This window comes from Myotis nattereri, assembly GCF_964212035.1.
Source record: "Myotis nattereri genome assembly, chromosome: 3".
In the NCBI taxonomy this organism is placed as follows: domain Eukaryota; kingdom Metazoa; phylum Chordata; class Mammalia; order Chiroptera; family Vespertilionidae; genus Myotis; species Myotis nattereri.
In genome coordinates, this window is record NC_138077.1 from 1,970,758 (window position 1) to 1,993,839 (window position 23,082).

General features: G+C 44.8%; 2 protein-coding genes across 12 annotated transcripts in view; both read right to left on the minus strand.

The window, feature by feature from the left end:
• Window positions 1-5,109, minus strand: part of DONSON (DNA replication fork stabilization factor DONSON) — a gene marked incomplete at its 5' end in the record, with an annotated part of 28,470 nt that extends 23,361 nt beyond the window's left edge. For all 9 annotated transcript variants that reach the window (XR_013995726.1, XR_013995727.1, XR_013995728.1 and 6 more), the window contains 5 exons: window positions 722-900; window positions 1,471-1,649; window positions 3,067-3,270; window positions 4,432-4,509; window positions 4,819-5,109. Coding sequence is in view for 4 of the 9 variants with exons in the window: in XM_081087195.1 (XP_080943321.1) it covers window positions 722-900; window positions 1,471-1,649; window positions 3,067-3,270; window positions 4,432-4,509; window positions 4,819-5,109 (931 nt within the window). The remainder of the gene's footprint in view (window positions 1-721; window positions 901-1,470; window positions 1,650-3,066; window positions 3,271-4,431; window positions 4,510-4,818) is intronic.
• Window positions 5,110-5,731: 622 nt separating this feature from the next.
• Window positions 5,732-23,082, minus strand: part of CRYZL1 (crystallin zeta like 1) — a 35,177-nt gene continuing 17,826 nt past the window's right edge. For 2 of the 3 annotated variants that reach the window (XM_081087196.1, XM_081087198.1), the window contains 9 exons: window positions 21,133-21,177; window positions 20,309-20,377; window positions 16,228-16,361; window positions 14,841-14,952; window positions 13,147-13,245; window positions 11,460-11,581; window positions 9,327-9,432; window positions 6,903-6,948; window positions 5,732-6,067 (listed from right to left, as the gene is read on the minus strand). In XM_081087196.1, the coding sequence (XP_080943322.1) occupies window positions 5,968-6,067; window positions 6,903-6,948; window positions 9,327-9,432; window positions 11,460-11,581; window positions 13,147-13,245; window positions 14,841-14,952; window positions 16,228-16,361; window positions 20,309-20,377; window positions 21,133-21,177 (833 nt within the window). In that variant the 3' untranslated portion in view covers window positions 5,732-5,967. Of the gene's footprint in view, window positions 6,068-6,902; window positions 6,953-9,326; window positions 9,433-11,459; window positions 11,582-13,146; window positions 13,246-14,840; window positions 14,953-16,227; window positions 16,362-20,308; window positions 20,378-21,132; window positions 21,178-23,082 lie in introns of all 3 variants that reach the window. The other variant, XM_081087197.1, reaches the window with a different exon arrangement.

A 23,082-nucleotide genomic window follows, 5' to 3' on the forward strand; every position in this document is an offset into this window, starting at 1 on the left:
TTCTTTTTCAATTAGTTTACATTCAGTGTTACCTTGTATTAGCAGCCCATAACACAACCATACATACCCATATCTCCTTCAAACAAAAGGTTCAGGAAACAATACATTCTTACTACATGTAGTATTCTTTCATAAAGTATATACTACTCATTTTTTCATAATGCTGATTAAACCCAGTAAATATATCTTATGTCCACTCATGGGTTGACCCAGTTTGAAAACTGTTGTTAAAAGGGGTAGGTAATTTGTACTATAAGGAATTTTAAGAAGTGTATATTCAGATAGGGACTATCCAACCCAGTATGTGTTTAGAGATCCATGAAAGGAAGATCATTAACTTAAAGCAATGTATAAGGAACAGCTTAAATAACTGCTATAAAAAGATTCAGAAAGAAGTAAAATATTTCTTAATATAGTTAAGCCCTGCCAGTGTGTCAGCCTTAGAACCAGGAAGTCCCGGTTCGATTCCCGGCCAGGGCACATACCTGGGTTCTGGGCCCGTTTTCCCGTGGTGGGTGTGCAGGAGGCAGCCGATCAATGATTCTCTCATCATTGATGTGTCTCTCCCCCCCCCCCACCCCGAAATCAATAAAAATATGTTTTAAATAATAATATAGCTAAAACTAATAAAAGACAATTCAACTGACAAAGGGTATTTTTAACTTTCAAGAAAAGAGTTTACTATATAGTGTGGTATTCTTATTTTAAACTATAATTTTACCTTCAGTTTTCATAGCTTCTCTTATACCTCTAGTTGTAGGAGACATGAGAGCCGTGATTACATCATTCCCTGCTAATCCTGATGCACGAAACAGGACAGTAAACTGATAGGTACAAACGTAGAAATAGGGGCAAAGTTTTGTCTTCAGAAGATTATACAGAGACGTGAAGCTCACAGACCTATGAAGCAAATTTTCTTTTGTTAATTAAACATTTAACTTCACATCTAAAATATAATACTGTATAATTCAGCTTGATATTCACCCTGATTTGAAACACAACATAAATGTTACAGATAATGGTTTTCATTTTTGCCGTTACATACAACTTGGCTTTTAAAGAACTGAAACTGGTCATGGGACTCACTGATAACTTCTACATATTTAAAGAGTGTTTACCATTTAAATACTAACCACTGTTTTCTTTAAATAAAATTTAATTGGTAACTTATTGGTAATTATCTTTGTGCAGCTTCTAGTGAGAATGGAAGCAGTCACTGACAAGAATCTTAAAGAATTATGTTTATGTGTATTTACCAAACATTTAAATGAATTTCACAATTGCATAAAGAGTGAATAAGAGCTAACAAGTAAACAATGTAAATGTTGGTTAACAGTTCCAATAAAATCATTCAGGAGGAAGAGCAATCTTTCTACCACTAAGTATTTCCACATAATGAATAAAACAGGAAGAGAATATGGCTAAAATGAAAATTCAGTATTGGATCACACAAGTTTTTACAAATCTTACCAGTCACTCATTAAAATGCGTTGTAGGGATTCATCATTCGACCACGGGCTTGTCTTTGCAGACATTTTCCGGTCAGCTCCAATCCGAGGGAACAGGGAGAGCCAGGGAAAGGCGGGGTGGAGCCAGTAGACCAGGCTCTGCTGGAAAGCACATCGCAGCTCAGTGCAGAGCTTGGGGTCCTGAAGTCCAGGCAGCGCACAGGTTTGAGCCACAGAAAGATAAACTTTTATTAAAAAGACACTGAATATACCAAATCCTTATCTTCACTGCTCCCTATAGTAAAGTGTTAGTAACTGTTACAGGGGCTACAATGTAGTTTATTCTTATTTGGGAGAACCTTTCTTGTCAGCAATTGTAGTCTATCCAGCCATACGTCACAAGGAACACTTAAACACAGATGGGAACCTTCTCCTGTCTCTACCATCCTGGAGAAAAATGACTTCTCTTTTTTATCAGGAGGGCAGGGGCTGTGTGCGTGTGTGCACGCATGTAGGTAATAACACATTCAACTGCCCCCGCCCCGGGCTCTATTTAAAAAGAAGCCAGTGCCCTAGCCAGTTTGGATCAATGGATAGAGCAGAAGGGTCCCAGGTCTGATTCTGGGCAAGGGCACAATCTTGGCTGCAGGGTTGATCCCTGTGTGGGTGTCAACCAATCAATGTGTCTCTCTCACATCAGCGTTTCTCTGTCTCTCCCTCACTACTCCCTTTAATAATCAATGGGCCCTAACCAGTTTGGCTTAGTGGATAGAGCATTGGCCTGCGGACTGGGGTCCCGGTTCGATTCCGGTCAAGGGCATGTACCTGGGTTGTGGTCTCATCCCCAGTGGGAGGTGTACAGGAGGCAGCTGATCAATGTTTCTCTCTCATCGATGTTTCTAACTCTCAATCCCTGTCCCTTCCTCTCTGTAAAAAATCAATAAAATATACTTTTTAAAAATATAAAAATCAATGGAAAAATATCCTCAGGTGAGGATTAACAACAACAAAAAACAAAAAAGAAAAAAAATAGTAGCCAGTAAAAACTGGTAACCCGAATCCCAATCACCCTTACCAATTTATTAAAAATGAGGTACCAAGGTCTCTTTTAGGTAATCCTCTTTAACCTAGTTTAAGTTGATGAGCTGCTTCAAAGTAATACTATTGCATTTCTCTGAAAACATTCTAGAATTCATCAACTCTAGTAAACTGACAAGACACCATTATTCAGGGAGCATGAGGTAGTGCCTTTAAGAGTGCACATTTTGTGAGAAAATGAGTAAAGCAACCAGTCTGCCTTTGTAACCCTATTCCTCATTGCTTTTCATTCATTTTCCTTATGTTTTCTTTCTCAAAAGCCTTAGAAAAGAATGGCTTAGTTCAAGTAATACCCCCCTGCAACACTGACCGTTTCTCAGGACAGGCCTCTAAGCTGAACGGCAGTCACCGAGTCTGATGCAAACTATGTAAAAGCACCACTTTGGCAATACAAAATCTCCAAGTGCTTATGTCAAAAGAAAAACTTACTGGAAGGAAATATCTCCGGCATTTTTGCAGAGAAGTAAAATTTACACTGAATTTGTTACTTTAAAACACAGCTCTTTTCTTGCAGAATCACCTGTATACTTTGAGGCAGAGTCACTTCTGTTGCTCTGCAATGCTGGACGACACCCTGAGCCTCTTCCTGTGCTTTCAAATGATCTGCCCAGGTAAAGGGTTGAGAAGAGGTGAAAAGGAGTCGAGTTTTAATACTCCAGTCCACAGGTAACTCTGTACTTTCTGGGGAAGGCTTATCAGATTCGGAGAATGATCTGTGTGAAATCTTTTAGAAAACAAAGAACACAAAAATTAGTAGAGTAGCGAGGAAGAAACCTTCAATCTACAGATTTCATGAACACACACATGATCGCTGAAATGCCGAAATTTTAGAGAACGTGTAATAAGTAGCATAGGTAATATACTACACACCATGAAAAAGTCTGTGAACAGTAGTCATCTCTGGGAAGGAGGAATTTTTTGGAGGTGGTGGTGGTAGACAGAGTTCACTTTTTAGTGGAGACAGTTCTATACAGCTTAGTTACAAAAGGCATGTGCTGCCCAGCTGTTGGCTCGGTGGCTGAGCGGTCACCTCCGAATCGGGAGGTCGCTGGCGCAATTCCCAGCCAGGGGATATGCCTGGGTGGTGGGCTCCATCCCCAGTGTGGGGCGCGCAGGAAGCAGCCAATTGATGAACTTTCTTTCTCATCAGTGTTTCTATCTCTCTATCCCTATCACTTCCTCTCTCTCTAAAAATCATTGAGAAAAAAATATACAAAAAGACATGTTATTTTCATGATCACAATTAAAGAAATAAAAACGATTACTAATGTTGCTATCAAAGCAGAAATCGTCTGAGTACTTTACAAACACCCTTTGCGCCACTCAAACTCTGAACCGGGGCTAAGCTGCCCGTGGCTATGGAGAACACGTGGAACAATATTCTCACATCACGACGACTTCTCAGGTGACGTCACAAACACAGCAGGGAGAGGGGACATTTCCAGTAGATCCTGTGAAGGCCTTTCCTTTACCAGGAAGGGAGACTGGTCCTGGGGGCGAGCTCACTGTCTCAGGACCACTGTGCCCTGGTGGGACCATCACAGCCCAAGGATGTGGGGAATGGAAGCGGGCTTGTGCATGTGTGCGCGCGCGTGTGCATGTGTGTGCGTGTGTGCATGTGTGTGCGTGTGCATGTGTGCGCGTGTGTGTGTATGCGCGTGTATGTGTGGGTGCTTGTGCGTGTGCGAGTGGAGGGTAGCAGTGGTGGGGGTGTCAGCATCCTGTGGGGTAACGAGGGGACGTGAAGACTCCGTGAAAAGCTAAGTCCCCGCAGCGGCGGCATCCGCAGGGGGAGGGGAGGACTGCGGGGCCAGGCGCCCACCCGCGCCCTCCGCCCCGAGGCGTCCGCTGGAGATGCACAGCCGATGGCCGAGGCGCTAGCTACCTGGAGGGAGTCGGCGGGCGCCGCTCCTTCGGGCTCCTCCTCCCGCAGCAGGTCCTGCTCCCGGCGAGAGCCTGGGGACTGGGCGGAAGGCGCCGAGTGAGCTGCCCGCGGGCACACGCTCCCCCAGCCTGTTCGGCCCCGCCCCGGCCGGCCTCCCGCTGCTCCGAGTCCGACGCGGACGGCCGAGGGCTCGGCATGCAGCACGGCCGCGCCGGCGCCGCGGAACGGCTCCCAGGCTGCGGGGGAGGCGGGCACACGCGGCGCCGGGCCCCCGGGGGCTGCTCCCCTCCAGCCCCACGAGCGCTGCTGCCCGAGCGCCGCCCCCCTCGGCCCAGCGCGGAGCGCCCCGCACACCCGCGAGCCCCCCGACCGCCGGCCCCCACTCACCGGGCTCGGCGCCCGGGGCGGCCCGTCCTGAGGCTCCGCGGCGGCCCGCGGCCGGTTGTCCAGGCGGGCGAAGGGGTTCCTGCCCGGCGCGCCCGGGCCGCCGCCTCTGCCCGCCGCCGGATAGGGGCGCAGGGGCAGCCCGGCCGCCAGAGCGGCTCGGCGGGGCGCCGGCTCGGGCCGCCCCCCGGGAGAGAGCGCGGTCCCCAGGCTCCGGGCCCTCTTCCGCCGCAGCCGCAGGGTCTCGGGCGGCTTTTTGAAACTGGGCGAGTAGCCGGGCACCGAGAAGGCCATGGCGCGCGGCGGCCGCCCAGCACCGAGCGGCCACCACAGGCGCTTCCCGCGCGCGCCGGCCCCGCCCCGGCGTGGCCCCGCCCCCGTGGCGCGCGCGTGCGCCCTGGGCCGTCCCGGCGTGGCCCCGCCCCCGCTGCGTGCGCAGCCGCCGGGCCTGCTGGTGCCGGGCGCCCCCTAGCGCTGCTGCGGTCGCGTCTGGTCGCCGGTGGAACGGGCGCCGGCTGCACTCCCTGTGGACGGCGGGGAGTGACGAGCCCGGCCGCCGCCCGGGGAAGAGGAAACTCTAGGCGGGGGGAGGAGGGGACCGCAGCCGGAGAAAGGGCCTGGGTGCCCCTCCCGCAGACCGACCGACCGGCCGACGGGGCCCAGCCCGCCCTCGCTCCCCGCGCCGTGGGCGCTCGGGGCCTGAGGGCCGGGTCCTCGGAGGCAGGCGGAGACCCTAGACTAGAGGGTGAAGGACGCGCCGCGGTCCGCCGCCCGGACGGCGTGGGCGGGGCCGGCGCGCTGACAGGCAGCGCTGACGGCCTATCAGGAGGCAGCGTGGCTTTTGCCCAAACTCGTGTTCTTCCTGGAAAGAAGGTTATCTCGGAGGCAGCTACATAAACACAGGCACTGAGACGACTTCCAGAATATTCCCTTCAGGTGTTAATTACAGACTTGTCTTGGCTGTTTGTACATTAACTTTTCAAATACGTTTCAGGTATTTAAAATAACCATCTCGTCTCAGATAGCAGGAAAGCATGCTTAAAAGGGGAACAACTTGCTTTTCTCTTCCTTGACTTTTCTGAACAATTTCCAAGGAAACTCTGGCTTCAAATACTGGAATGGGTTCATTCAACTGAGATCTGGGAGATAAAATTAAAACCGAACAACTTGCTTTTTTCTTCCTTGCTTTTTCTGAACACCTTCCATGGAGACTTTGGCCTCGTACGGCGGGATGGGCTCGTCCAGACGCGGCCTGCGGAAGAGAGAGGGTCAGACGAGCAGACACAGGCGGGGCGCGGAGACCTGCTTATGCCATCGCATCACTTTAAATAATGCGAACTTGTTCACTAGTGTCTCCACCATCAAAAGTCGTTAATTTTTTTTAAATGTTTTTATTGACTTAGAAACACTGATGTGAGCGAGGAGCGGGTGGCTGCCTCCTGCAGCCCCGGGAGGTGTCTCACCCCCGATCCTGGGTACGTGCTCGGCGGGAACTGAACCCGCGGCCCGGGTGCCCAGGATGACGGCCAGCTCCGCCGCTCCGGCCGACACAACTGGTTACATTTGAAAGGGGAAATCAGCTCCCTCTTTTTGATAAATAGATAAAACACTTTAACTTTTCCCGCTTCTCAAGCTGTATTTCAGGTTGCTTTGGGAGGGGCGATGAGGTAGGTGTGGAACGGAGTGAGGAAAACTCAGGGACACTTGCTGGTGTGTCACCCAGAGAAATGCTGACGCCCTCACGGGCTTGGCTCAGCGGACAGAGCGTGGGCCTGCGGACTGAAGGGTCCCGGTTGGATCCCAGTCAAGGACACGTGCCCGGTTTCGGGCTCGATCCCCAGTGGGGGGCGTGCGGGAGGCAGCCGATCAATGATTCTTTCTCATCATTGCTGTTTCTCTCTCTTTCCTTCTCCCTTCCTCTCTGAAATCAATAAAAAAATGTTAGAGAAATGTTAAGGAGCAGCTATTTAAACAAAATACTAAAATATGGAGGCAATAGGTGTGCTGTGAAAGCTGAAACAAAAATGCCAGCCTTATCCCCTTGAGAACAGAAAAATAAAGAACAATGATTTGGTAATTCAGCTTACCTAAAAACACCAGTTGCTAACTTCTCCATCACATCTTTTAAGACACGTAGCTGGAAGAACAGTTAAGGTGGCAATGTGAAAGACAGAAGTTTAAAGAAAAGCAATCAGCCGAAGATGCTAGGCAGTTCACTTTTTAAAAAAGTTTTTGTACTCTCAAAAAATGGTTACAGAAATTCTGTAAGCTGTCAAATTTCTCTAAAAAAAGAGGGGGTGGAGGGGAATGGGAAAAATGAGAGCGGTGGTGACGTAATAGAGCCTAAACTCCTAAAAACAAGCGACGACAGATGCAAGCCGACTGCCTGTCCTAAGGAATGACTGGGTGTTTTCCAAAGAGACGGTGATGGAATGGTGTCAGGGTTTCACTTTAGCACCACTTATGTGACTTCATTAAAAACACCACTTACTGTGGGTGCACATTCATTTACGAAATGGCTATAGACTCCAAATTTGTGTGCACGAAAGTTAATAAACTGTGTGACATGCAACTAAGAGAGTCAGAAAACTAACATTTTAAGGAATCTAGTCATTTAATTGAAATTTGTACTAGAATTGAGAGTCTATGCTAGCACTGGAGAACTATTTATGATCATAATTGGAAAGAGAACTCTATGTTAAATCACAAGCAGCAACACCTGGGAGAGGCTTGCATAAGTGAGACTAAAGTCTGATTTAGGACTTGAGAAAATGTAAATTAAAAAATATGAACATAATACATTTTAAAGATTTTTTAAGGGACCTAAAGAATATGGATTTTACTTATTTATACTATAAATTCTCTTTCTACTTCTGTTAATGAAATTGCCAACAGTATGCATAAGAGAGAGTGTGTCGTGTATTTTTGATTTTTGAAAACATCATTTCATTTAAGCGTGTTATGTGTCAATGCGGTCCCTGGGTTTGTTAAATAGGTTAAAATCATGTCTGGAGGGGAAGGGAGGGCAGCTGAGAGAATTAAGTGACAGGCTAAGCAGCCATCCTGTATTATGACATGTAAAATTCAAAATACGCTATTGCTTTTAATACATGTTGTTCCTCTGTTGTTAATACGTAATGGTATTCTTGATTACTATAATGTCATTGGACATTTAAGTTGCTTTAAATTGAAATTCAAACAAAATTCTTCTAGAAAGTTAAAGATTTAGTTTATTTTCTAAATTTGATAGGAAAATATTTAATCAGAAATAGTTTAATCTCATTCACTCGCTACATTAAGGGACTTAATGATTTTGAAATGTGCTCTCTAAAACTCAACTACGCACACACTAAGGAAACCCTAACTGAAGGCTCTGCACCCTTGGACTTGCTCCTAGACCAGTGATGGCAAACCTATGACATGCGTGTCAGAGGTGACACGCGAACTCATTTTTTTTGGTTGATTTTTTCTTTGTTAAATGGCATTTAAATATATAAAATAAATATCAAAACTATAAGTCTTTCTTTTACTGTGGTTGCAAAGACCAAAAACTTTCTATATGTGACACGGAACCAGAGTTAAGTTAGGGTTTTTCAAAACGCTGACACGCCGAGCTCAGAAGGTTCGCTGTCACTGGCCTGGGGGGCTGCCCTTTGTACACGTCACTCGTGGAACTACACACTCTCAGCGCCACGGGAGAGGCAGCGAGGCCAGCATGGGGCTCTTCATGCACAAGGACACTATTAAGTTATGAGAACTTATTTTTTATCCAATTTCTTAAAAATTTTACCAAGTGCAGCTGCCTTTAGGCAGCCATCTTAGAAATAAGGGGTTATCTGTAAGTGCACCTTGCTCTAAAGAGGTTTGGACCTTTCTTTTGGAACAGCTTTCAGATCCTCATGAAAACTTTTCATTACTTTTACTCAAACTAGAATGATTTGGCTTCCTTTGCCAGATTTGTCTCCAAGTAACTTGCATTTAAAAAAATCAAACTCATCCTCAGTTGATGAAGATTTCCTAGCATTGGTAATCTTAAAAACACCCCACAAACTCTTTAACTGAGACATGTGTTCTAAAACGTGTGCACAGTGGAGCCACCGCAGGTGTAAGAATGCCAGCTCTCACGGTGACGTGGAGTTTCCATAAGCCAGGGCCAAACCAAAACAAACTCGTCCATGGCACTACGGCTTATCTCCCAGTCAGAAACACGCGAGATGCCTGGGTACGATGCCGGCCCGGCCACTTGCTAGCTGAGTCCCTGGGCTTGCATTAATTAACTTTCCTACAATTCAGTTCCTTCACCTGTGAACTAGGAATGCTAATACTATTACACCTCAGAGGGTGGTTTCAATATATAAGTAAATTAATACCTACACAGCCTGTGGAACATTGTTTGGCATGATCAATGAAAGTTAGCTATTATTTATTATTACCATTATTAAAGAACTTAATTATGATAATGCAAGGTAAATGTCAAGCCAGAAACTCAAGTCAGTAGAAAAAAAGGATATAAAGATATTTTCCTTGTTGTACATTTGACAAATTCCAAACTTCGTCGTTAAGGAAAGCCACCGTTGCTCCCTTGAGGAAGAGGCAGTGGCCATCTGGAGGATCCAGCTTGGACAGAATGCAGAAAGACTGATCAGCACCGAGTTTCACAGCAGAAAGAGGGCTGGTATCTTGAGCCAGAAAAATTCTACACAAATTAAATAATACCCAAATCATAAATAACCAGCACACAAACTTAATAGCAATCTGTGAATCATGTTTTCTTTTGCATTTCATTCTCCAAAATGATGAAATAGCAAGGTCACATGCAAGGCCAACCAGAAACCTGATGATGCAGTAGTGGAGTGTGTGTGTGTGTTAGATTTCTGGTTGCTACTTCCCAGTCATTTTCATGAGGGTGTCAGAAAATCATGAAGACTGGGATATGAAAATTAGGGGATTTGCATATCAACCATGATAAAAATATTTAATTTCAATTCCATTAAGAAATGTATCTTTGGGAGACTGTATACCTGATATAATAAAAGTCTAATATGCAGATTGACCGAATGGCAGAACGACCAGTTGCTATGATGTGCACTGACTGCCAGGGGGCAGATGCTCAAGGCAGGAGCTGCCCCCTGGTGGTCAGTGTGCTCCCACAGGGGGAGCACTGCTCAGCCAGAAGCCAGGCTCATGGTTGGTAAGCGCAGCTACGGTGGCGGGAGCCTCTCCCGCTTCTGCGACAGCGCTAAGGAGCAATGAGCCAAGCGGTAAGGAGCAGCAAGGAGGTGGGCAGTAAGGAGCGAGGGGTCCTGGACTGCAAGAGGGATGTCTGACTGCCGGCTTGGACAGACAATCCCGAGGGGTCCCAGACTGTGAGAGGGCGCAGGCCAGGCTGAGGGACCCACCTCCAGTGCATGAATTTCGTGGACTGGGCCTCTAAAAATACATATATATATATATATATATATATATATATATATATATACACACACACACACACACACACACACACACACACACACACACTTTGGAGGCCTGGTGCATGAAATTAATGCATGGGGGGGGGGGTGTCCCTCAGCCCAGCCTGCACCCTCTCACAATTCAGGGCCCCTTGGGGGATGTCCAACCATTGGTTTAGGCCTGATTCCTGTGGGATTGGGCCTAAACCAGCAGTCGGACATCCCTCTCCCAATCTGGTACTGCTGGCTCCTAACTGCTTGCCTGCCTGCCTGATCGCCCCTAACTACCTCTGCCTGCCTGCCTGATCACCCCTAACTGCTCACCTGCCTGACTCATCACCCCTAACCACTCGCCTGCCTGCCTCATCGTCCCTAACCGCCTCTACCTGCCTGCCTAATTTCCCCTAACCACTTGCCTGCCTGCCTGATCACCCCTAACTGCTCACCAGCCTGCCTGATCACCCTAACCACTCTTCCTGCCTGCCTTATCGCCCCTAACTGCTTGCCTGCCTGCCTGATCACCCCTAACCGCCTCTGCCTCAGCCCCTGCCACAGCGGCTTCATCTGGAAGGACATCTGGAAGGTTGTTCAGCTGTCCGGTCTAATTAGCATATTACGCTTTTATTATTATAGATACACACACACACATATTCCAATTAGAGCAATTAAGAAATTGTGATAATTTTATATAGAAATATTTTGCTAAGTATATGTCAGTGTTTGTTACTAAGAAAAAATCCTTGCTCTGGCTTGGTTGGTTGCAGCATTGGCCCATACACCAAAAGGTTGCAGGTTTGATTCCCAGTCAGGGCACATATGGGAGGCAACCAATTGATGTTTCTCTTTCATATCAATGTTTCTCTCTTTCCTTTCCCCTCTCTCTCAAATCAATAAAAAAAAAACATATCCTTGGGTGAGGATTAAAAAAACCCTATTTCAAATATTATTAAATTCAGAAGTCACTGCATCCGAACTCCTAAATAAGTTAAATGAACTCCTCTACTAGGCACTTTTCAACATTTTGGCCAACATGTAGCTAAAGTGTAAAAACTATCTTTCTTTAAAAAAATAGGGTATAATTCAGAATTTACACAAATTTGGCCACATTTTGCCTTCAAAGACTTAGGCATTATTCTTTGTTAACTGTATCCTTTTGGTGGAAGAGTCATACTTTACTGTTTCTAGTCATACCTGCAGGTTTTCTTCTGTCGTCACCCAATGGCCTCCGACACCCAGAAGTGTGAGGATATCATGCTTATGTGGTAGTAGTTGTAATTCTGCAGCCGGTTCATCATCTTCACTATATAATCTCACTTACAAGGGAATAGTTAAAAAAAGAGAGTAAAGAAATACATATTTTAGTCATCTGATGAAAATTTATTCTTCAAACAAGTTCTTTCCTTTTTAATGTAGGAATGAGAAAGCATTTCTTTAAGAAAAAGTCAACACAATGTATTCAGACACCTTAAAAATATACTTTTGCATTAAAACTGGTCATAAACTTTACTCCAGATTTAATTATAAGTGAAATAACTAAAGAAAAATAGTGTTTTTCAGCCCTGGCTGGTTTGGCTCAGTAGATAGAGCATTGGCCCTTGGACAGAAGGGCCAAGGGTTTGATTCTGGCCAAGGGTACGTACCTCAGTTGCAGACCCCAACCAGGTGCATGTGGGGGGCTCTCACGTCAATGTTTCTCTCTCTCTGTCTCTCCCACTCCCTTCCACTCTCTAAAAATCAATGGAAAAATATCCTTGGGTGAGGATTAACAAAAAAAACAACAACAAAAAGTAAAATAACTACGAAGAAAGTGTTTTTTTCATTTGAGAACCAGGCAAGGTAATGCAACATGGAACTAAGTCTGATAGTTTTAACCATCACATCAGTCGCTTGATACTTTGGGAAACGTTGACCTCTGATTAAGGAATGCATAGACTCAAGATGGTCATACTTTGACATAATTATTGAAATTTCAACTTGAGAAGCTAAGGAAGTATACATTCGCTTCCACTGAAAGATTTTTTTGGAGTGAATTTAAAATCCTGAAAATACTGGCAAAAAGAAACACATATGATGGCCGCATGTAGCTGTATTCGCCGTGATTCTCACGGGAGAGGGTAAATTCTAACGAAGCGTAAGCAGAATGCCTTTGCAGATGGTAAAACCTACCCTTTAGGTGAGATGGCCCGACCTAACTGTACAAATTAGGTGCTAAACAGCACAAGCGCAAGGAGGGTGAGAGTGGGACAGAATTCTCTTCGATTTCCAAACAGAGACTGTGTAAGTCAGCCAGCCAGCAGAGGCCGGACATAGCAAAAGCATCTGGCTGAGACTGAACTAATGTGTATCGTGTGGGAACCATGGAAGAGATCATGTTTGTAGATTCTCGTAGGGATACTTCAATCCAATGCCTATACTTTAAAAGGCAAGCATGCTCTCTCTTCCAGACAGAGTTTACAATGGGATAAATTGAAGAAGTGCCAATTTAAATATGAAAGTTTAAAAGAACCCAAAACTAAACAGCAATTTAATAAATATGTTAAAAATTATTTCCTGAAAAAAATATGTATTTAAAAAAATTATATATATATATATATATATATATATATAGATTGATTTCAGAGAGGAAGGGAGAAGGAGAGAGATAGAAACATCAATGATGAAAGAGAATCATTGATTGGCTGCCTTCTGCACACCCCAAACTGGGGATTGAGCCTGCAACCTGGGCATGTGACCTTGACCAGAATCGAACCTGGAACCCTTCAGTCTGCAGGCCAATGCTCTATCCATTGAGCCAAACCAGCTGAGGCTGTTTTGTTTTTCTTAAAATTCAGCCATGACACTAAAATTGCACAGACTACTGATTTAGTAAAGCACCTACCTCCAGCGTCCAGGACAATATCGACTCCCAGGCCACCTGTTTCTTCTAAACAGCTTTCAGCAACATGGGCTTTCCCACCGGACACGTCGATCACTCGGGCTGCAAAGGACAGGAAATCAGGCAACTGCACTGCTCTCTATGTGATCAACACCAGTCAGAGGGAAAGCAAGAGCAAACATCTGTTCTCTGAAATGAATTAACTGGTTCAAACAATTACTGAATCCAAATTATACTTTTTTCTCATCTAACCTGATATTGGTAAGGATCCATTTAAATGAAGGGACTGGCATATTCAATAAAATAAAATATAAGCATTTTGTGGCTAGCGTGTCCCAAGGCTAGTCTATTTACACAGGAGACTGTTCTCTGTACCTTATATTGCCAGAACTGAGAACCTATAAAACCAGAGGTAAATATACATTAAGACATGATCTGAAAGATTAAGTAATTTTTAAGTATGCTCAGATTTAATGGAGTTTAGAGCTAAACAGTACAAAATCTATTTGGGCGACATGATACTTCTCTATTAGAGGCTGTTTTCTTCTTTCTCAATCACAGAACTCCCCGCACCTCCCCTACCTGCTGTTTCCCGTTAGCCATAGGGCTGTTGAGGACTCAGTGATGTTATCCATACTAACACCCACAACCACTGCCTGCCTGCCTGCCTGCCTGCTCATTACACTCCGCTCATCCTCTTTCTCTTCATCTGTTAAACTCCCGTGTTCACTCTGTGACTCCAGTCTTTTAAACTCCATTCCTCTCTTTCTCTTTTCCTTTTTCAATCTATTTCCTTTCTCCACTTGCTGTCCAGATAAGTTCACTCTTTTCAAGGGCTCTGAGTCTCCTCCACGCCCTATTCATCATAAACTCTATCTGATGTGTGCTTCTGTATAAGTGGCCATCCCCCTCCTAGAATATCACAGAAAACAGACTTTAGAGGTAAACCACTGGGTAAGGCCAGCGGAGAAACATACCAAGGATGCAAAATACACTGATTTATTAACTGAAACCAAAGAGGCACCAGGTATTTCTAAATTGTTTCAAAGTTCACCTCATTCAAACTTGGCTAAGTTGATAACAATGGGACAAAGAAGAAGAAAAAACATTGGAAAAAAAAATAGGTTTAAAAAACAAAATAATTAGCCCTCAGTGCAGCCGTGGGCAAACTATGGCCCGCGGGCTGGATCCGGCCCGTTTGAAATGAATAAAACTAAAAAAATTTAAAAAAAGACCGTACCCTTTTATGTAATGATGTTTACTTTGAATTTATATTAGTTCACACAAACACTCCATCCATGCTTTTGTTCCGGCCTCCGGTCCAGTTTAAGAACCCATTGTGGCCCTCGAGTCAAAAAGTTTGCCCACCCCTGGCTCAGTGGATAGAGCGTCGGCCTGCGGACTCAAAGGCCCCAGGTTTGATTCCGGCCAAGGGCATGTACCTTGGTTGCAGGCACATCCCCAGTAGGGAGTGTGCAGGAGGCAGCTGTTCGATGTTTCTCTCTCATCGATGTTTCTGGCTATCTCTCTCCCTTCCTCTCTGTAAAAAAATCAATTAAAATATATTAAAAACAAAACAATTCATTAAAACTATTACTTGAGTAAACTTAGATTTAGCACAGACACTAAGTGCATTTTATAAGGTGCTGCGCCTTCCAGGTTTTGTTTGAAAGTCTGTGTTGAGGGGGGTTACCCACCGAGAGCAGGCCTGAGTCCTTCCAGGTACTGCCTGTCTTCCGGGCTGCACGCTGTGGAAATCACTTTGGCTCCTCTGTGATGCGCCAACTGAATAGCTATTGTCCCGAGCGCCTGTGTGGGAAAATACACACAGTAGCTCACACACATAGGGCAGAGGCCACCTCTAAATTGTCTTACAGGCTGTTCAATAAAGTGTAAGACGTCAGTGGTACTTCAGTATATTTTTAAATGTTATCTGACAGCAGAGGGAAAACAATACGGAGAAGCTAAGTAGGATTAAACAGCTGATTGACTTCCTTCCTCAAAGGGGGTAGAGAGCCGCCTGGCCCCATGCTCTCACCCAGTCCCACCAGAACAAATGCTTTCCAGGGTGGAGCTGAGTTAGAAAGCAGCTTTGGGATGAGAAACGGGGCCTTTCAGGGGCTTCTGCAAGCCCAGTGAGCACTCGCGAGGGTCATGGCACTTCCACCTCCGTCCTTTCTTTTGCTGACCTGGGGGGCAAGCTCCGGGAAGTTCTGCTGTCCCGGGGTTAGCACCAGGCTGAACGCACTGCTGAGGACAGTGCTGGCTTTTTTCAAAGAGAAGCATTTCAGCAACAGCCAGGTAGAAAGTAAACCTGTGAAAGCACCCAGGTTTTGAAACATTTGTATAATTTATATGTATACATACATATTTTAATCCTCACCTGAAGGATATGTTTTTATTGATTTTAGAGAAAGAGAGGGAGAAGGGAGAGGGAAGGAGGGAAGAAGAGAGAGAGAGAGAGAGAGAGAGAGAGAGAGAAACATGGATGTGAGAACTATCCATCGGTTGCCTCCTGTACGCCCCTGACTGGGGATCAAACCTGAAATCTAGGTATGTGCCCTAACCAGGAATCGAACCCACAACATTTTGGTGTATGGGATGATGTTCCAACCAACTGAGCCACCCGGCCAGGGCAGATTATAATATGTTTTTATGTATTTGTTTTTAGTGTAGAATTGTTTTTTTGATGATGCAGGTAAAATGTTTAAAGTAGCACATACTTGCATCTATAAATGCAACACCTTGTTAACATAAGTGTAAATGTGAGGGATATGATATGAAGTTGGTAGGGAGTTCTGAGGTATAGCTTCAAAGACTTCATGAGCTATTTCAGGCTTTGTGTGACTGGCATGAAAATATTTGTTTGCTTTTGTAATTACTAGCCCATTCAAAGTAAGAAACACAGCAAGTCTAACTTTTATCTTATTGATAAAAGCTGCTTATTTTCACAAAATAGGAATTTGGTAAAAAATATAAAAATCAGTGACTAAGCTACTGGCAAAGAGTTATGCTAGTAAATGGAGGGCCCGTTCCCACGTTGCTGTGCTTTGGCCTGTTTCTGAGCAAACTATTAGCACCTACGCTGGCTCCGTCCATGATCAGCACCCACTTCCCGGGGGAGAGTCGCGAAAGGTAATGCAGAGCGGTGTAGGCGCGCACCCCGTCCCCAACGGTCCCAGCGGCTTCTGTCCACGACACTTTTTCTGGCTTGTGAACTATCACAGAGAACAGGAAACAATCCGTTAGCAAGTCCCGTGGGCGTTGGCTCCTGGGCCTGGGCACTCCCACCAGGGCCCTGGTCCTGGCCTCCACCCCTACCGCGCGGTTTTCCTGCCTCCGTCCCGCCCAAGCGTAAGCCCCTCACCCAGAGCCTCGTCTCCCACCAGAGGCCACTTCTCTTTTTAAATTGATGTGACTGACATCAGAGGTCACCACCATCCTAACTTGATTTCTCATTTGCTTCCATAGTTGAGTCCTCCAGTATTCACTCCTAAATAAGGTAACTCAGTCCTGCCTGGTTTTAAGCTTTATCTAGATGCAGCCATATCCATATGCATTATTTTCTGTCTTGCTTTTTATGCTCGACATTGTTTTTAACACACTCCTACTTTGGTTATCTGTTCTCCAGCCGAGGAGCACCTGTGTGGTGTCCAGCTTGGGGCAGTGATAAACAGAGCTCTTGTGGGAAAGATAGTGCTGCACCGGTGCCCACTGCCTCTAGGCCAGCGGTTCTCAGCCTGTGGGTCGCGACCCCTTTGGTGGTCGAACAACCCTTCCACAGGGGTCGCCTAAGACCATCCTGCATATCAGATATTTACATGACGATTCATAACGGTAGCAACATTACAGTTATGAAGTAGCAACGAAAATAATGTTATGGTTGGGTCACAACGTGAGGAACTGTATTTAAAGGGCCAGCAGGTTGAGAACCACTGCTCTAGGCTGTTCTCTTAGGAACAGAACCCTCAGGTCCCGGGTTACCTGCCACTTTACCACACCCGCCCAAGGGCCTGTGCGATCTCCTCTCCCACAGCTGTGCACTAGGTAAAGTGAGAAAGGATTGCTTGTGCTGTGAAAAGGCATTAAAACAGCCAAACATACTAAGCTAATCAGCACGTCATTAGTCATGTGCTACAGTCTGATGCTGCCACCATCCTCGGAGCCTTGGCATGAGTGTACATTCCTACCATCAGGTGGGTGTGGAGAGGTTTTCCTCAGATTTTAATTTGCTTTTCCCCAATACTGATGAAAGCGAGCACCTTGCTGTGTTTCTTGGCCATTTGTTCAAGTGTTTCATCAATTTTTCTTTGTATTGTCTTTTTCTCATTGATTATAGGAGTTTTTGTGTATTCTAGATGAATTATTTGTTTATGCATTATAAATATTATTTTCAACTCTGGCTTCTCTTTTCAATCTTTTTAAGTGTCTTTGAAAAATAGAAATGAATCAGAATGATCTTTTAAAACATAAATAACATCCTAACACTTCTCTGCTTGGACGTCATCCATGGCTTTCCACTGCATGGGAACAAATGCAAACTTCTAATACAATTTATTTTTAATTTAAAAATTTTTTTAATGTATTGATTTTGAGAGAGAGAAACATGGATTTGTTGTTCCACTTATTTATGCATTCATTGGTTGATCCTGGTATGTGCCCTGACCAGGGGACCGAACCTGCAACCTTTGCATTGGTTAGGATGACACTCTACCCAAGTGAGCAACCGGCCAGAGAGCTCTATTGAGCTGACCATCAAGCTGCTCCTCATGTTTCATTATTGAATGTTTGTTTTGTCTTTATTTTGTACACTGAATGTGATCTTTTCACAGTGCAATCAATCCTTTCTCACTTTACCTCAAAACTCGTTTTATAACACTTTTCATAGCCTCTACCAGCTCTTTCAAATGTTTCCTCCAATGGCAACGTCCTCATTGCTTTTACCAACAACTAGTGCCATCTAGTGGGGAAGCCGAGCATCCAAATATGCATGTTGAAAATGTTACAACAGACAAGCAAGGTGGTGAAACAGCAAAACATAAGCTAATGAGCATGTAATTAATCATGTGCTACATAACGATGTTTGTCACCAATGGGTCACATATAATCACATAAAATCATAATGGAGCTGAAAAATTCCTACTGGGTAGTGCCTGCTTACAAGACCCATTCCTCACGTTTGTGGTGATGCTGGTGTAAACAAACCTAGTACACTGCCAGGTATATACAAGTACAGCGTAGCCCTGGCCGGTTGCTTAGTGGTTAGAGCACTGACACACAGACCTAAGGGTCTCAGGTTCGATTCCCAGTCAAGGGCATATACCTCGGTTTGATCTTTGGCCCCTCTCTGAAAATCAATGGAAAAAATATCCTCAGGTGAGGATTAAAAAAAAAACTAGACTGCGATGATGGGTGTATAACTCTTTAAATATATTAAAAACCACAGACTCCTACACTTTAAATGGGTGCATTATATGGTATGTGGTTTAAATCTGGCTAAAGGATGAGTGTGCATCCTTTTAGCCAGATTTTGACAGACCCAGATTCCTGCTCTGTACTTAAATTCCAAAAGATAGAAGAAAAAGTACAGCACATACAGTATGTACAGTACACCACACTGGATGATAACAAACAACTATGTTGGTTTAGGTATTTACTATTTTTTAATTGTTATTTTAGAGTGAACTCTTTCTACGTATAAAAAAAATTTGCTGTAAAGTAGTATGCTATGTATACCTGCAGCAGCCTCGTACATCTCGTGCTTACCACGTCTCTTGACTGCATCATGTTATCTTGTGCTTGATGTGATCTCATGTTTTGTAAAGTGACGTGCTGTATAGGCTTGTGGCCCGGGAGCAATGGCTGCTCCTGCCACACAGCCCAGGTGTGTAGAGGGCCATGCCATCCAGTGTGTGTCAGAGCCTCTGGGATGTCCGCCTGACAGTGCACTTGCCTCATTTCTCAGGTTGTGTCCCCCTTGTTAAGTGGTGCATGACTATAATTAATTTGTTTGAGACCATGTCGTTAACAGTTTGAATGTCAGACATGCCATGGCTGATACGTAGACAGGCCATCTTGAGGGCACCTAGCTTCCTCCATTAGTGCTTGTTTAGTTTACACACAACTTACTTACATGGAATTTTGGGGAACACGCTCCACCTTAATAATTGGGATTACCATTTTCATTAAAAAAAACCACACAAGTGGTCCTTAAAAAAATACTAACAGTAATACAATTATATTTAAGATCGCAATGGCTCTGAAATTGCATTGTTAGATAATGCTAAATCATTTTCTATGCATTTGTACCAATTTATGCTTTTATGTGCATAAAAGGTCCCACTGCTGCACATCCCTGCTGACCCTCGGAATGGTCAGACTTTATAACTGTCCGTCCTGTGGTGCACAATGACATCTCTAAGTGGTTTTAATTCGCTCTTCCCTGATTGCTAAGGAGATGCCATGACTTTTCACAATGGCTTCACGCAGTATGTCTGTGTTTATATTTATTTTAATTTAAATATTCAAGTAAATTAATATCAGAAAAATTAAAAATTAACATTTCACTTAAACTGAACACTTATCAAAATATATATTAGCAATAGCAACCAAAGACAAGTGTTCTTGGTTCTTTCCTGTCTCAGACTCTACATGGATTTTCTAGATTTAAAAAGAAATTTGATTTGTTGATTTTCGAGGGAGACATCGATTTATTGTTCCACTTACTTATGTATTCATTGGTTGATTCTTGTATGAGCCCTGACCGGAGATCGAACCTGCAACTTTGGTCTATTGGGATGACGCTCTAACCAACTGAGCTAGCTGGCCAGGGCTAAAATTAATTGTAAATGAACATTTCCAATTTCAATGAATAACCAAGCATAAAAAAATATAATTTTTTTTTTTATTGGGAATATAATTTTAGAGAGAGAAACTTCTTTTCAAACCTCTCACCAGGAGCCGTGTGAATGGAACTTAAAGGTCTCTATACTGTTTAGTATGAGTATAAATTTTTACGATACGAAATTATAAACTCGAGGTAGTCACATGACCAGCCAACAGTTATTTCCTATGTACGCTCACAGTAGGTGCAAAGAAATGACGATGTTGCTACACACACCAGCGAAGTGAGAACTACTGAACCCCGAGCCGGAACTGCACATACCCAAGTAGTGCTCGTGCACCCGCACAACCTCACAGAGTCCAGGGTCTTCAGAATCCAGGGGCAGGATCCCTGAAAGGAAACGATATTTAAACTAAAGTAAACATAAACACAGACATGCTGCATCCGGCGACACCGAGGGAAACCATCTCCGAGTGAGCGGCTTCACTGTCAGGAGCGGCCGGCGTTACTCTCATGGCCGACCGACTTCGGCGCACGGGCCATGAGGTTTCAGTCGCACTGTACGTGCGCGCCCGGACGTGGCATTTTGTGGAAGAGCCACACTCACGGGGCCAAAGAGCCACATGTGGCTCGCAAGCCGCAGTTTGCCGAACACTGGTCTAGGACATATGTAAAGCGTGTGTGTGTGTGTGTGTGTGTGTGTGTGTGTGTGTGTAAAATAGTATAAACTATGGATTTTAAAGAATAGTAAATGAAATGTTCCCAGTAAATTCTAGCTTTCTAAGAGCAGCGAGGGAGAGGTCCCGTACAATTCCAGTTGAGGTGCAGAGGGAGCTTCTCGAGAGCCAGGTTGGTCGTGCAGATGACCTATGACCTTTCTCCAGAGTCTACAGGTCTGTCAGCCAAGGGCTGCGCCAAGCACACTAACAACAATGGCCTTCTTTTTATCTCATATTGTCCTACAGCCAAATACGGAAACGTTTCCAGTGCTCTGCTGTGAGATCAAACTCCCGATTCCCTTCATCAATGGACTTTTGAGAGCAAATTCCAAAAATCAGGAAAGTACTTGTATATGAAGCAAGGTCACAGCAAACATTAATAACTGTACAGAGAAAAGAGAGATGACAGTAAAATAGACAACTTACCGACTACTTCATCATCAGGTTGAAAAAATGATACCTTACTTCCAACTAAAGCATAGAGAAAATTAATAATTAATATTGTGAGGTTATTAAATATCATTCTTATTTAACTATTAAAATAAAAAGGCCCATGGGTTTATAAACAGTTGCTAACTCAGAGAAAAGGCCAAGAATGTGTAGGACATTTTGATGGTCTATAGAGACTGTTGGATAGAATGTTTCAAATCTGGATTCTCATCCTGGCCGGGTGGCTCCGCTGGTTAGAGCATCATCCCAATATGCCAAGGTTTGGGGTTTGATTCCTGGTCAGGGCACACACAAGACCCGACCAATGAATGCACAAGTAAGTGGCACAACAAATTGATGCCCCTCTCTCTCAATTCAGTCAATAAAATTTTTTTAAAATACAGATTCTTTACAAAATTTTCTACAAAATCGGGGCCACATGGCTGTTGACAGCACAGAGAAGAACGTTTCTCTATTTCGGATTAAGGAATACAGGGAAACAGTCCGCCTCACAGCTCCCGGGATGGTCACACGGCTTCCCACCCTTAGCCCAAGTTCCCATCGTTATTTTAGTTGCAGAATCTCAGACACACACGGGAAATTGTGGTAAGAGTCACATCGGAAGTTACTTTGATTTGGAATGATGGCAATGAACTCCAGGTGGTGCCCAGAACATTCTGGGACTGCACAGAAATGAGAGTGACACTTTCGGCACACGCAGAGAAATAGCCTCTACTGTCAGCCAGTTCTTTTTTTTTTTTTTTTTTTTTAATATATTTTATTGATTTTTTACAGAGAGGAAGGGAGAGAGATAGAGAGTTAGAAACATCGATGAGAGAGAAACATCGATCAGCTGCCTCCTGCACATCCCCCACTGGGGATATGCCCGCAACCCAGGTACATGCCCTTGACCGGAATCGAACCTGGGACCCTTCAGTCCGCAGGCCGACGCTCTATCCACCGAGCCAAACCGGTTTCGGCAGCCAGTTCTTTAGAATATTTTTGTTCAAACAGTTATGAGAGGAAACGCCACTGTGTGCAGCATTCTCTGACATCACACTTCATCTTCACAGCATCACCAGACCGTCTCCTTCCAGGCTCACAGGGGAGCAAACGGCTGAGCCGTGAGGGAGGCGGGATCTGACATCTGCAGGGGACGCTGGCGAGCTCCGTCTGATGTTCCCGCGGCCAGCCCCCTTGCCCCCGGTTCTTGGCTCCCCCCTGGCCATCCTCCTGCAGTAGCTGTGCCTGCTGGGCCACCGTACTTTTCCTTGACTGTCGCCCGAATTAGCATTCCCAAGGGTTCCATGCTTATGCATATGTCCCTTCTCCATTGCTACTACCCCCCGGTGAGTTCATCAGCTTTATTACTTCAAATATAACTACATGCTGACACCTCTCAAATACGTGCACTTCCTGCACAGTCTCACCTTTGAGCTTAAGTCACAGTCCTGCTCACTAGCTATCTCCAGGGGATATCACTTACGTACCTTGAGCTCAACAACCATAAATCTAAACTCTCCGTCTTCCTCCTAATAAAATCCTCTCCCCTTATCAATTGGTGGCACCAATTCATAGCTTAGCCAGAACCCTGGGAGTCACTCCTGGCTCTTGCCTGCTTTTAATTCCCGTTCCAGTCAATCATTAAGCCATGCTGACTACTCCTCAGTATTTCTTGCCTATGTACGTCTTCACCTTTGCCACCAAAGCCACGGTCATGGACTCCGTCGTCTCTTGGCTATTGGTCTACAACCCAACCAGCCCTCCTACCTCCAGCCCGGGCTGCCTGCAGTCCACCCTTATGTGGCTACTCCCGTACAACCCAGGCTGACATAGGAGGCTCTGCCTGGGCCTGGCCCTTGCCTACCCTCATGCCTCGTTTTCCCCCCCATTTCTTTCTTTCTTTTTTTTTTTAAATATATTTTATTGATTTCCTACAGAGAGGAA